Source organism: Cricetulus griseus, chromosome 4 (genome assembly GCF_003668045.3).
Source record: "Cricetulus griseus strain 17A/GY chromosome 4, alternate assembly CriGri-PICRH-1.0, whole genome shotgun sequence".
In the NCBI taxonomy this organism is placed as follows: Eukaryota; Metazoa; Chordata; class Mammalia; order Rodentia; family Cricetidae; genus Cricetulus; species Cricetulus griseus.
This window is the reverse complement of record NC_048597.1, coordinates 178,939,934-178,954,972: the sequence shown is the minus strand read 5'-3', so window position 1 is coordinate 178,954,972 and position 15,039 is coordinate 178,939,934. Positions and strand designations below refer to the sequence as shown.

Sequence of the window (15,039 nt, the reverse complement as noted above, 5' to 3'; positions counted from 1 at the left end):
AGGTCAGACAGATGGGTGACAGATCTGGCAGTCGTAATCAAAAGATTCTCCCTGCTGCAGGTGATACCTTTCATAAACTGAGCTTTAAATTCTCAGCAGCCCTCCCATCCTTAGATAAGGTTGTTTGGAGATAGGATTTCATGTCATCTAAGCTGCCCTACCAATTAGATTAGCCCAAGACGACCTTGAACCTCAGGTCCCCTGCCCCACCTCCCAAATTCTGGTATTGCAGGAAGTCTTTGCCAGAGCTGGTTCACAGACATGGCACCCAGGGCCTCATCTGTGGTGGGCAAGCAGTCTACCAGCTGAGGCATGCCCCCTACTCCCCGTCATCTTGTGACCAGTTTGTTTATGCAAGTTCTCTTCTACTTTCCATAATCCAATCCCTATGCAGAAGGTTCCAGTTGCTGAGAATAAGTTATGTTCAGAGCAGTCTTTGGCTCTCCAGCTCTAGGAAGTGGTGCCATCAATTTGTCTGTGTGTGTCATACGTTGCTTTCTGGAGGCAGAGAAGCAGCTGATTTTTGGATCATAACAAGCTAGATGTCTACAAGATAAATGTTCAACTAATCTGGAGCATGACGATTTGGAGGCCATGATTTAATGCCTACCTACTGCAGGTGGTATTGGTGGAATCTGAATGTATTCAGCTTCTCCCGAATCCACACATCCATCACATATAGGAGAGTGTGAGAACAAGAATTTGAGTTGGCAGTTAAGCCCTTCCTTCCTCTTTAGTCTGTTTTGTTTTCTTGTTTAAATTTGTGTGTGGTATTTTAGGGGATCTATATATGTGCTCGAGCGTGTGTGTGTGTGTGTGTGTGTGTGTGTGTGTGTGTGTGTGTAGATGTGAGTGCCAGAGTTCAATGTCACATGTCTCCCTCAGTCACTTACTCCCCACCTTATTTTTTGAGACAATCTGTCTCTGGATCAGAAGCTCACTGATTAGAGCAGGCTGGCTGAGCAGTGTGCTCCAGGGATCTACCCATCTCTGGGCTGACAGCACATTTGAGATGTGTGTACTTTGCCTGTGGCTTTTTACATGTGCTCTGGGGATCCAACCTCAGGTCCTGGTGCTTGCACTTTAATGACTGGGCCATCTCCCCAGCCCCTGACATGTTTCCTATGGAAATCTGTGCTACTCATTGTCCACAGGGACATATTTTGTTTTTTAAGATACAAGTTTTTTCCCTTAGTTTCTTGCAAGGAAGAGGTGGCATTTCAAAAATAAAGGGAAAAAAACTGAAGTGATGAAACCCCATAAAAACAAAATGGGGTTCTAATAGAAAGTTTAGATACACTCCACACAGTTTTAGTGTTTGAAGGGTGATTAAAAAAAAAATAAATGAATGAGTAGCTTTGGTTCCCTTTTCTTAGGATGTTTTGATGAGTCTGGCTAAAGCTGTTGCCAATGCGGCTGCTATGTTGGTACTCAAGGCGAAGAACGTGGCCCAAGTGGCTGAAGACACCGTCCTACAGAACAGAGTGATCGCTGCAGCTACCCAGTGTGCTCTCTCCACTTCCCAGCTTGTGGCATGTGCCAAGGTGAGCCAGCTGACGTTTTGCCAGCCCTTCTTACAGTGCCACATACTTTTACCTGCTACCAGTCACTAAGTAGCCTGAGGTCTGGAGTTTGCTTCAGATGGCTTCTTTGGGGGGGACATGATAGAATTTTTGTTTGTTTATTTGGTTGGTTGGGTTTTTATTTGGGGGTGGGGGAAGATGGTTTTTTGCCAGAGTGTTTGGGAGGTGGAGACAAAGTCTCACTGTGTAGCTTGGTTCTCTTGGAACTATCTATGGAGACCAGGCTGGCTTGAACTCACAAAAATGTCTGCTTCTGCCTCCCAAGTGCTGAAATCAAAATTGTGCACCACCACACCCATCCAGACATAAGATTTTAGTATAAGCAGTCTAATTCTGTTTTTATTGTTTTATCTGTCCTCTATTGTTAGATGCAAATTGCTGTGTCTCCCTTTGGGCCTCTCAATGCATCTTATTTCCATTGCATAAAAGAGACTTTGCAATGGGTGGCACAGTATGGTATAGGAGTTCATACTGAACCCCACAGCTTCTTGAGGAGGCCTAGTCACCCCTGCTGTGGATGGCTCCAGGGTGTGTTCATTGTGTCTGAATCACGTGATTGGGTTTGGCCAGCAGTCCTGCACATTGAGCACCATTGGCCTTCATTTACGGATGAGGAACCTGAAGTGACTCAGTGTTAATGAGGAGCTTTCAGCCATGGAAATAAGCAGCAGATTGGGGTTATGGCTCAGACCTGCCCTGACGCCAGGTGCCCTTCCACTCCATCATGCATGTCTGCTTCTCTGAGGATGGGAGCTTCTGCTTCTGGCTTTCCATCTCCTACTGTGTGGATTTGTGATGGAGAGGGTGGCATTTCCCTCCTGGGAGTGGATTTGGAGCATCCAGGAGCATCCTTAGTGATGCTCCTCCTGGCCCTGGAGTCCGCAGAGAACTGACAGATCTTCCCTAATCTTTGAGGAAACACAGGCAGAGTTTTAGAGTTTATGGCCTCTGGAAAATACATGCAATTCTTTTAGGTAGTCAGTTGCTTTAACTCAGCCTAGAAGATTCACTTAGGATATCCTAAGAGGAAAAGCCTATAATTGGTAACTATCAGGACTTTGTCCTCTTTTCGGTACTGGGTAATAAGGACTGCCACACATGACTAATTAGCAGGATTTCTCAAATCACAAAGACAGTATAATAGTGTGGGGGTGACCACATTGGATAAGTTGAGGCCCTGTTATGTATGCTAAGTGAGGCTCAAAGGGACCTGAGGGAGATGCTGGGCATCCTGGGGCACCAGGAACATCCACTGCAGCAAACCTTTCTGTATCTTTCCAGGTTGTGAGCCCCACCATCAGCTCTCCTGTATGCCAGGAGCAGCTGATTGAGGCTGGAAAGCTGGTGGACCGCTCTGTGGAAAACTGTGTCCGTGCCTGCCAGGCAGCCACTGGTGACAGTGAGCTCCTGAAGCAGGTCAGCGCAGCGGCCAGTGTGGTCAGCCAGGCCCTGCATGACCTCCTGCAACATGTGCGGCAGTTTGCCAGCCGTGGTGAGCCCATTGGCCGTTATGACCAGGCCACCGACACCATCATGTGTGTCACGGAGAGCATCTTCAGTTCCATGGGTGATGCTGGTGAGGCACTGGTTTGGGAGAGGAGGGATTGGATCGGTGTGGGTTTTCCTCATGGTGTCAGTCACTTTCTAGGTGAAGGCCTCTAGTAACTAGCAAGAGCCATAGTGCATCTTCCTTAGTCCAAAACTTCCTCACTGAGGCACAGAAAAGATCCAGGAGTCTCAACAGCCTCTTCCAGAAACCACAGTTAAAAAAAAAACTTATCAGAATTTCATTATTAGATTTTATAATATTAATAAGTCCTTTTATTACATATGCAGGACATAGTTGGTAAAGTCAGAGCAGCCGCCAAAGGAAACAGGATCAAAGCTTGGATGAAGACATTTATGTAGAGATGCACTAGACATCCCTCCCAAGGTCACTGTAGAGAACCAAGAGGGGCAGTAGGACAGCAGATGGGATTGAAGAAAGGACCTAGACCACAGTCCTTGTTAGAATTTCCTGGGGAGGTGTAGGGTGGGACATTTTAATATACTGTAATATGTTCATCCTGTAAATTAAAGTTATATATGCAATATTATCTTTTCAGCCTGTTGAAAAGTAAATTTTTTTAATTCATGAGGTCAATGTGCCCTCTCAATCTCCAGAACTGACCACTTGATTTTTGTACCGATATATGGTAAAAATGGCTGCTATGGTAGACAAGCTAGCATACCCATCACCTCACAGTTCCTAGAATATCCCTGCCTTTAAAGGTTGTGTGTAGAGAGACAGAGGGTGACTCCTTCACAGCATATATAAATATATTTGTGTTGTACATACTATGAATTTTTCCATGCATCCTATACATTCGGTTTTGGTTTTGTTTGTTTGTTTGTTTTTAATGACAGGGTAGCATTCCATTTTGGAGGCATCATCATACGCTTAGCCAATTATCTTTTTTTCTCAGTGCTAGGAATCAAACCTGGGGAGATCTCTGGCTACATGCCGGACAAGCACTCCACCACTGAACTTAGCCTCTGGTACTTTGACTGTATATCTGTTATTAGACATTTAGTTTCCAAGTTTGTTTGCTTTTACAAGAATGTTCCTACCTAGGCCCTTCTTAAAAATGTGTCTTTACTTGCAAATCAGAGTTTTATATGTGGTGGCAATGCCTATCTGTGGAATTGCCCAGCCAACTGATACGTGGATTTTGAAGTTGAAACTTCTTAATGAAATTTTTCTCTGAAAAGGCTTTGCAACCCTGCCTGTAAGAGGTCAGCTTCCTCTTTCTCTGCCCATGTACAACCATGCTTCATAACAAGTTCCTGGAGGTGGTCCTTTTGGCTAGTTTTTAGAGACAAACTCTCCTGTAGTCAGGGCTACTACTATTGTACTTATGATAGTCTGTGTAGGCTGATGATGGCCTGGGATTCCAGGTGTGTGCCTCAGGCCTGGCAATGGCTTGGTATTTGTTGAGAAAATTTTCTTGTGTTTTGTTTGTTTGTTTGTTTGTTTTGTTTTGTTTTTCAAGACAGGTTTTTCTGTGTAGCTTTGGAGCCTGTCCTGGAACTCACTCTGTAGACCAGGCTGGCCTCAAACTCACGGAGATCTGCCTGCCTCTGCCTCATGAGTGTTGGGACTAAAGGCGTGCACCATCACCACCAGGCTCTTGTGCTCTTTTATATGCTTCTTAAGTTACTAACTGGGAATGCTATGTGCAATTGGGTTTTCTGCTGGTGTTCGTCTCATTTTTGGCTTGTTATTTTATATAAACCTTTTATTTTAGAATAGTTATAGCGTTGCCTTTTTTAAAAAGTTGCAGAGGCAGTAGGGTCCCATCTTTCTGCTTCCTCCCATTTCTAATATTTCTAATCGTGGCACATTGGTCAAAGCATTTGTGGGCGTGTCCCTGTTAACCACCCACAGTGGTTAACAGTTTTCCCACTTGTGTCTTTTTTTTTTTTTTTTTTTTTTTTTTGGTCCCACAATGCCATTGAGGTCACCACACTGATTTTAGCACATGTCTGTATGTATAAAAACTTATCTCCCCTCAGACACAAGCTTTGGGAGAGGAATCAGTCCTTTCCCTGGAACAGTTTCATTTGTGATGTTGTATCCTAATAGACCTCCCACATCCAAAAGTAAGTTGAAATAGATTTTCATAAAGTCAAAGGCACAGCAAGGACAAACAGTAACAAAAGCTCCAAACCAGCAGCCAGGCAGTTGTGGCACACTCCTGTAATCCCAGTACTTGGGAAGCCGAGGCAGTTGGATCTCTGTGAGTTTGAGGTCAGCCTGGTCTACAAAGTGAGTCCCAGGACAGCTAAAGCTATTACACATAGAAACCCTGTTTCAAAACAAACAAACAAAAAAAAAAAAACCAGGAATTGGGGGTGTAGCTCAGTTTGGTAAACTGCCTACCTATCATTCAAGAAAGCCTTGGGTTCAGCCTGCAATACCTCATAAGCCAGGCGTGGCGGTGCTTGCCTGTAACCCCAGCACTAAGAAGGTAGAGGCTAGAGGATTAGGTTATACTTGGCTGTATAGTGAGTTAGAGGCTGACCTGAGACACATAAAACCCTGTTTCAAACAAAGACAACAATAAACAACCCTTCCTGATCACTGAGATCATTCTCAGACAGAATGGCAAATAAACAGCCCATACCTACTGTCCTGTCCTTTAGGTGAGATGGTGCGCCAAGCCCGGGTGCTGGCCCAGGCCACCTCTGATCTTGTCAATGCCATGAGGTCAGACGCAGAGGCTGAGATTGACATGGAGAATTCCAAGAAGCTCCTTGCAGCTGCAAAGCTCTTGGCTGACTCCACGGCTCGCATGGTGGAAGCTGCAAAGGTAGGACATTTGGTCTTTTGACTTGAAATGCAAACACTACTGAGTGCTGGGGTTTGAAGCTTACAGTCAAAGGTGAAGGATGGAGTGTGGACTGCTCCTTATTGAAGACTGGAGCTGCTTTGTAACACACTTAGGATAGTAGAGAGAAAGAGGTGCTGACTCAGCACAGACAGCAAAGCATAGTTACTACTGCTGGCTTGGTGAATGTTCTCATCACTGCAACAAAAATGCCTGTTGAGAGTAACTCAAGGGATGAGATTTATTTTGGTAGCAGTTGGTGGCTGGTCACATCACATCCTAGACATGAGCAGAGAGGTTAAAACTGGTGTACTCAGCTGCCTTTCCATTTTTCAGTCTGGGTCCTCAGCCCTGTGGAATGGTGCTGCTCACACTTAGGGTGGGTCTTCCTACCTCAGTCAGCTCAGTCTAGAAACTCCTTCACACTCGTGCCCAAGGGGTTGTTTCCACGATGATCCTAAATTCCATCAAGTAGACGATCAAACTTGAGCATCATATTTTGTTTCAAGGAAGTAAGATAATCCTCTCCCTATGTTAACTTCATCCTTTCATGACCTCAGAATGCTACATAGCTAACTAAAAGGGACAGATTCTGAGGACAGGCTCAGCTAAAGTACCATAGCACAAGGGCTATGGACCTACACAAAGGACACTGGTGACTGCCATGAGGGTGCCATATTCTTCTGCTAGTTAACAAGCAGAAGCTTTGCTCTTTGAGTACAGTTGGGTACCAGCTGTTTGTCTCAGTTCTCCGAGAATACCCTCTGAGCACGTAATTTCTTTGCTTGACCTTTAACAAAGTTTCCTTGGCAAACGTTCTTCTTGTAGGACATCCATACCACTGTGGCCTCCCTACCCCCTCCCATCATGCTCCATTCAAGCCCCTGTTTTTCCAATGGAATTTTCACTTTATTTTTGCCTTGAAATGTTCCAGCAGTGATGTGAAGACATGAGCCATCAAGGTCTGTCATACCAGTTAGGATAAAATCTTCCTTGAGGAAGACTTTTACTTACACATTTTTCTCATATCTGATGGGGAGAGATTTATCAGAGCCTCTTTCTTCAAATCAAAAATTGAAATTGTCTCATAATAGCATATACTGCTGTCCATCATGCTGAACAGTCACTCTGTGTGCTCTTTTACCATATTTAGTCAGTTGTTCTCAGCCATAGCTCCCCCTCTATGTTACAGAACATTAGAGGTCATTCCTAGCTATACCCTGAAGCTTCTTGCTGTTATCCATCCTTTGTCTGCCTGTCCCTCCCTCCATCCTTCTCTGGTAAAGACCATTCTATTTTTTCCTACAATGAGATTGACTCTTTTCTTGTTTGTATTGACCTTTCAGTGTTTGACATGATAGTAACTCAACTCAGCAAAAAAGGAGTGGTTTTTGATGGTTTTTGTTTGGTTGGTTTTGGGTTGGGGGGGGGGATTTTGTTTTGTTTTGTTTTGTTTTAAGTAAATGATGCCCACATAACTGTTTCTCCTCCTGGAAGAAGATTCCCAGGACCCTTTATCTTATAAGGTTTGTAAAACTAGACTCAGACTAGAAGAAAGCAAATTTCTTTTTACTTAAATTTTAGCTGATACTTGAAGAAATAGAAAGAATACATACTAATGTGATATTTTGTGATAATGCCTAAAATGTCTTTGAAGCCTTGAGTTTTTGAAATCACAACTACAAGGTAATTTGTACAGATATCCAAGACTGTGAACTACAGTGTTACTTCTTATACTTGGATATTGTATAGCCATGAGGTTTGGTCTTTAGTATAAAGATAGTGTTTATAGGGACTGGGGATGTAACATTCAGGAGGTTGTGACTTTAAACCCAGCAACACCTCCTGCTGGTACACAGCTATAATCCTAGTTTATGGCTTTCTGTTCCAAATACTATACATTATTAGTGAGAAGTAAAATTAAAGGCATGCATTTAGCAACTGTAGCCTACTTCTCCTGGGCTACTTGAAATGTTCACTCCACCTTTGCAGGGGGCTGCAGCCAACCCAGAGAATGAAGACCAGCAACAAAGACTGAGAGAGGCTGCTGAAGGTCTCCGAGTAGCAACCAACGCTGCTGCACAGAATGCTATTAAGAAAAAGATCGTCAACCGGCTGGAGGTCAGGACGGGGGATGGCTTTCAGGATGCCATTTGTGATTGCACAGAGTTTTCTGGAAAAAAAGATCCAATCACCAAAACAATGCCTATATAAAGAATGCCAAATCAAAGTTAGCAGTGTCGGATAGTTTGGGTACTTTAAAAGAATTGACACAATTTGAAAAATTGCTTTAGTTCATAGTTGCCAAAGGCTTGGGATCAAAATAGAACACGGCCTTTTTGCAGAGAGATTGGGGGGTCTTGTTTCCTGGCATTAAAGGACACAATCGGCAGACCAGTGATGTAGAGCTCCTCTTCTGCTGGAGGCAATGACTTTTCCTAGGCTTCCTGTTGAGAGTTTTAGACTGGGGCTAGGGAGCAGGGTGGGACTAAGAAGGGAGAAATAATAAACTTTTTTGTCATTTCTTTTCAGAATATTTATTTCAATTAAAGAGTTGAAAATAATAGGCACAAACTATACAAGAAAATCATTTCTTTACATGGATGCTTATAGGATACCCTAAAAATTAAAATGGGAAGGGATGGAGGACAAGTGACCTAGCTGTCTAATGTGAGCCTCTCGTAGGCAGTCTTCTGGGCTCTGGAAGAAAATTAGCCTCATTATTGGAAGGAGACAAAAGATAGAGCTGGATTAATTACCTCAGGGTTGGGGAAGTGTCGAGTCTGAACTGAGGCCTCTGCTATGAGACGAGGGACATGGGTACCTCCATGGACATAAAGAGCAGCCTGGGCTTCATGAGGGAAATTTTCTTTCCAGGAAAATTAAGACTTCGTACTGCTTGCCAATGCCATCTCAGCTTTGCAATTGTCTCTTGCATTTTAAATTTCCATTTGCTCTTTGGTAACTGCATACATGAATGTGTTTAGATCATGTCCACATTGCACTCTCCACTCTGTCTCCTGGACCATTTCTCTATATCACCTTCCTAACTTCATGCTCTGGCAGCTGCCTAGCACCTACTCCTTCCTCTAATAATAACAATCACTCAGTCCAGATCATGCTGGTTATATGCGCATGGGCGTAGGCTCCATCCAGTGAGCGTAGCAACCTATGATGGGCTACACAGAGAAGAAAACTGACTCTTCTTTCCCCTTTGGCCATCTACTGTCAGTAGCTCCTTAGCTAGGTGTAGGGTCTCCTGAGCCTCTTCCTGCTCCATGCTGAAGGGTTGGCAGACTGGCTTCATCATTTGCAAGGCTTGGGGGAATATCAGGGTGGAAAGATTGAAGAGCCAGAGGTTGGGGAGACTTGCTGTGAAGTATTATTTTCTGGGTGTGACAGGGCCATTGTGTTCATGAACTCACGGGCACCTGTGGTGGTCAACACAAGACCTGCAAAAGGTCAAGCCAGTCTTTTACAAAAAGCAGATGAGGTGAGTTTGCATGCCTTCCGGTCTTTCCCAGTTCATCTGGAAGTGCAAACCCAAGGCAGGCAGCAAAGAGTGATAAGGTTGAGATCATCTGTGGCTTTGAAGACATGGTGACTGCTTCAGTCATGGAAAGGCATAGTGTATGAGTTTGCAGTACAATCTTGGACTGACCTGTGTCACTATCCTCTGCAGGTTGCAGCCAAGCAGGCTGCAGCTGCTGCCACACAGACCATCGCAGCCTCCCAGAATGCAGCAGTCTCCAACAAGAATCCCTCAGCCCAGCAGCAGCTAGTCCAGAGCTGCAAGGTAAGCTCCCTGTGTGCCGTGGGCCAGGTCTGCAACATATTACTGATAGCATTAGACCACCACATGCCCTGGTAATTCATTTAAGGCAGGTCTTCCAGGCTCCTAATCCAGTTTGCAGTGGCTCCATGCTCCAGGTGTACACACATCTGGTTTTTGTCCATTAAGTGGATTGCCTATGTTTGGAAGGAGTATCTTTTTTTTCCCAGCATTATCTTTCCTTTATCCACATCATTTTGAAGAGACTGAATTAAATAAGGAGAATCAATGAGGCCATTTCAGAGATTTGAAATAGAAATGAGCCCTTGGCTTTACAGAGCCACTTCCCCTCTGGGAGGCCAGTCACATCCAGTCTCCATACACTACAGCGGGTTGATTTCCTCTTTCTCCTCATCTGCAGTCTGCTTTGTCCCTTCTGCCTTCTGTTACCTCATGTTTTGGTGCTTTTTGTTGCCTGCTGCTTTTTTGTCTCTGCTTTTCTGGGACAGGGGCATTGGTGTTGTGTTGAGGCCAGCTTACCACCAAGAGGGTTGACTCTCCCAGGGCACTTTTGATGGGTACCAAAGACACCCTCTTGCAGAGCCATTGCCTACACATGACGGGGTATCTTGCTGGGGTCTCGTTATAATGTTGGCAGTGGAGGCTGCTAACAGGCATGTCTGATTGTACCAGTGTTCTGAAAGTTAACCTGTCCTGACTTTTCCTCCAAATCTCTGAAGAATAACAGTCGTCTGAGGGAAATGCCACTTCTTCAGCAATGGCTGTGCTTCTTGAGGGAAATTCAGTTCTACTTCCGAAATGGCAGTGCTGCTGGGGATAGAATTGCCCAGAGCTCTCTAATCTTGATTGTAATCTTTCTGAGGTCCCCTCTGAGAGCTGACTATGTTCTAGGGCAAAGAACATCTTTAGTGCGCAGGGCTCTGAGGTCCTTTGTGCTTAGGATCTGTGGATGGAAAAGAGCTTGCTGAGAGTGAGGCCTCTGCTCAAACAGTATAGTTCTTTCTTGTGCCACTCAGCTGCCCGCAGGATGGGAAAATGGCCTTTTCCTTCCTCTGGGAACACAAGCCACTTATTATGTCTGTGGACCTGTTACAGAGTCAGCCTTCTCTCCCTCTGCCTAAGGACTTGAGGTATCAGATCTCTGAACATCTCTGCCAGGAAATGAGAGGGATGCTAAACAACAGGCTGAAGTTGAGAGGGAAATGGACCAAGTTTCTGGAATAAGCACTGGAAAGGACCTGGGCACGTGTCCATAGGGATATTTTTAAATATTTTTACACTCTGGCTGGGGGTGGGGTGTAGACACCATGCCAAAATGCACTGGGCGCCTTTACCAGCACCTTTTCCAGTGATGGTCCTGGGGCCTCTGAGGCCTGCTCCATCAGAGGATAATTAGGAAAGGTACAAGTAGATGGACTAGATGGTTCCTAAGATACCTCTGGAGGTGAGTGTCATAAGGTAATCCTGCTTTGCCAAATATGGCTCCTCTCTCCTGTGTTGGACTTTCTCATTTGAGAAAAGCTAAGTACTGGTTGGAACAGAGAAGCAGGAGAGATGCCCACATGCATCTTGGGGTCCACAATCCATGCCTGCAAAGTCAGAGTCCTGAGCCCTTAAGCAAGCTGGTTCACCTCTCCCCTACTTCTTCTGGTCATGGGGTCATCTGACTGAGTTTATCTTCCTGTGAATTCTGTGGTCACCTGTGAGTTTTATCTTAGAAGTTCTTTCACAGCTTTGTTATAGAGGATGGTCTTCTATCTAATAGCCTGAGACCATTAGGACTACTGTTAAAGTGGGAGGGATAGGGAGAAGATGTGGGGAATGGGATTCAGGGAAGGACCCCACTGGCCAAGTATGGTCTTTAATCCAGCTTCTGGTGCTGCTGTCCCTGGGAATGGATCTTACCTGGAAAAGCAGCACTTTGGGACCTTTCCCTGCCCTGTTCCTCTCTGCACATGATCTGTTACTGTTTTCTTGCTTCTTGCAGGCTGTGGCAGATCACATCCCTCAGCTCGTGCAGGGAGTAAGAGGGAGCCAAGCTCAAGCAGAAGACCTCAGTGCCCAGCTGGCCCTCATCATCTCCAGCCAGAACTTCCTGCAGGTAACAGACACCCACAAGATGGTCACTTTTGGAACCACCAGCTGACAGTCTGCCCTTTGTCCTTAAGGAAGGGAGTATACCTGTGCAGACCCCACAGCCTTGGCTACATTTTTGTCTGAGCAGCTGCAAGGCCTCTTTACATTATAGGTGAGGGAGATATTACTGGCCCAGCGAAACGCTAGTGATCAAGGCAAGTACCAATGGGTTAGTTTTTCAAGTGCCACCCACACCTCCATTATACAATGATAAAACACAGATGTTTTAGTCTACTTTAGTAAGTTTTGTTGCACACCTAGAGATACACTAATAGGTTTGTGAAGAGGATCTATAATCTTTTCTTTAATGTTAAAGATACCATTATGAATTCGTTGAGCATTTCATACTGTGCAATTTGTTGGCATTCATTTCAGCTCCTCACCTTAGCTCCTTCCAGAACCACCCTCACCTCTCGACCCACAACTTTGGGTCCTCATTTTTTAAAGTTGCATAACCCATTGACTCTAATCTGCATTGTGCGTGTACTTCTGAGTGCATACACTGGAGTGTGGTGACTATACCAGGAGCCACACCCTTAGAGAAAACTGACTCTCTATTAGCATCAGTTGCTCCTCAGTTAAGCATAGGAGCTCATGAAGCCCTTCCCATTCCATGCTAGAAGAATGCTGCCTGGCTTGATATTGTGCAGGTCTTGTGCAGACATCCTTGGCTGCTATGAATTCTTGAGTGTTGCAATCCTGTCATGTCCAAAAGACACTTTTATTCCAAACCTCCCTTATCACTGGTTCTTAAAATCTTTTCTTCTTTCTTTCTTTCTTTCTTTCTTTCTTTCTTTCTTTCTTTCTTACTCTCTTTATTTCTTTCTTCCTTTTTTTAATTGAAAATATTTTTTTTCATACAATATACTCTGATTGTGGTATATAACCCTTTGAACTACATTCATTGTATCTGCACCATTTGGGGATTGAACCTAGCATGAGGAGCAATTGCTCTAGCACTGGGCTTCAGCCCTAGCCCTCCTTTGTTTTGTGGGCATTTGTGATTCAGAAAGTCTTCCATGTGGCTATACACACTTCCTTTAACCATTGTCTCTTCATCAGACTGCTGGTTTTTATTTGGGGGCAATCACAAGCACCCTGTACATTACATCCACTTCCTGTGCTCAATCTTTATCCCCAACTTGAGTTATTTACTTGGGTGAATTCCTAGAAATAGATTTGCAAACAACTTACTTTTTCTTTGTCACACTGAGACTTAGAATGTAGAAAGAAGATCTTTTTCTTTTCCTTAGTAGTCCTGGAGGCAGCTGTACGTTTAGTCTGCACACAGGAGGACTGCAGAGAGTTAGGATTGAACAGAGTGGGTGCTTCTCAGTCTACCCTGACCGAAGATGCTTGCTCATGTTCTCTCTCCCACCCCTCCTCCCTCCTTCCCTCTCTCTCCCACCTTTTCAGTATCTCCTTTTTTTCTTTCTCCTGTTCTTTTATTATTATTTGTTTTGGTTTTTCAGGACAGGTTTCCCCATGTAGCACCAACTATCCTGGAACTCAATCTGTAGACCATATTGTCCTTGAACTCAGAGATCCGCCTGTCTCTGCTTCCAAGTGCTGGGATTAAAGGTGCCACTGTACCCAGCCATGTCCTGTTGTTTTTTAACTGCTATTGTAGGTACTTAGATCTTTATAAGAAAGATGCAAGCCAGGGGTGGTGGCACATGCCTTTAATCCCAGCACTCAGAAGGCAGAGATGGGTGGATCTCTGAGTTCAAGGCCAGCATGGTCTGCAGAGTGAGTTCCAGGACAGCCAGGGCTACACAGAGAAATCCTGTCTCAAAAAACCAAAATAAGGAAAAAGTGTGTATATATATTTATGTTTATATTATATATATATATATATATACAATGTTAGCAAGAAATGTTACATATATATAATGTATCATATATGTTCTACCACTCAGCTAACCCCCACCAGCCCCAATACACATTTCCAACTTTCCTCATGAATATTGTAGAATTGCCCTTCCAGAAGGATGAACAAATCTAAATTTACAGCTTGCAGTATATGGAGCATACTTTTTAATACATCTTTTATAAGATGGAGTCAAGAGCTTAAAAAAGCATGCTAGCATATTTGTCCTTTACATTTGATTTGATTTGATTTCATATCCTTTGTTTTCAAATGTTAAGCATTTTTCATATGCTACAGTATTACATTTTTAAGGGCTGGTAACATGAAATTATTCAAGCTTTTTAATGCTTACATTAATGATTCTCATTAATTCTTTAAATACCAAAAGTAGTACTTTTATCCTTAAATATTTATGATCTGGCACTTAAATCATTACAGTTATTCTGAGACACACTTATACATTTTTAAAGCTCTAAAAGCATATATGCTTTTGATTCAGCAAAGCTACTTGTAAAAATTTTACCCACTAAAAATTATTGAGATTTAGCTAATCCCCTACCATTTCTTTTTCTACATTGGCACGGAAAGACCACATGCCCAACAATAGGAGACTGGGGAACATTAACAGGACTTGTAGAACCCTGTATACCTAAGAAGCAGGTAGAACCGGATGTTGTGAAATAACTCCCCTAGTTCTTGAAGATGTATCTACATGTGCATAGGCACCCATGCATGCTGAGCGCGTGAGTTTTGGTTTGTGAAGAAGCATGATCGTATTTACCTTTACTTTTCTGGTCTAATGGGTATATTTTAAAAGCCAGGGAAAAGAACTGCTCTGCGAAACACAAAGAAATGTTTTTTTATTAAAGTGCTACCTTTGAATTTTATTTTAAATGAGAATTTCAAGTCACTTTCATCAATTTGCCTGTCTTGCCCCCCTCATGATACTTTGTACTGCCCTGGAGAGTCTGATTTGCCATGGTAATTATTTTTTTTTAAGATTTATGTAATTTTATGTTACCTGTTTATGTTTTGCCAATAAGTAAGTGTGTGTGTGTGTGTGTGTGTGTGTGTGTGTGTGTGTGTGTGTGTGTGTGTGCGTGTGTGCCATGTATGTGTGAAGACCACAGGGGCTGGAAAAGGACATCAGATTCCCAAGAACTGGAGTTACAGACAGCTTTGTAAGCTGCCAGTGGGTCCTGGGTCCTGGGAGCGTGAGTCCTCTGTGGGAGAGCAGTGCCGGGGTCTGGCCTGTATCAGTCCCACCCTATAGAGGCCATCTATTCC

The 15,039-nt window shown here is 43.9% G+C and overlaps 1 protein-coding gene across 5 annotated transcripts in view; it reads left to right on the top strand.

The window, feature by feature from the left end:
- Tln2 (talin 2) overlaps nt 1-15,039 on the top strand; it is a 420,162-nt gene that overhangs the window by 279,814 nt on the left and 125,309 nt on the right. For all 5 annotated transcript variants that reach the window (XM_027411263.2, XM_027411262.2, XM_027411259.2 and 2 more), the window contains 6 exons: nt 1,377-1,544; nt 2,865-3,159; nt 5,769-5,935; nt 7,946-8,074; nt 9,636-9,749; nt 11,734-11,847. In XM_027411263.2, the coding sequence (XP_027267064.1) occupies nt 1,377-1,544; nt 2,865-3,159; nt 5,769-5,935; nt 7,946-8,074; nt 9,636-9,749; nt 11,734-11,847 (987 nt within the window). The remainder of the gene's footprint in view (nt 1-1,376; nt 1,545-2,864; nt 3,160-5,768; nt 5,936-7,945; nt 8,075-9,635; nt 9,750-11,733; nt 11,848-15,039) is intronic.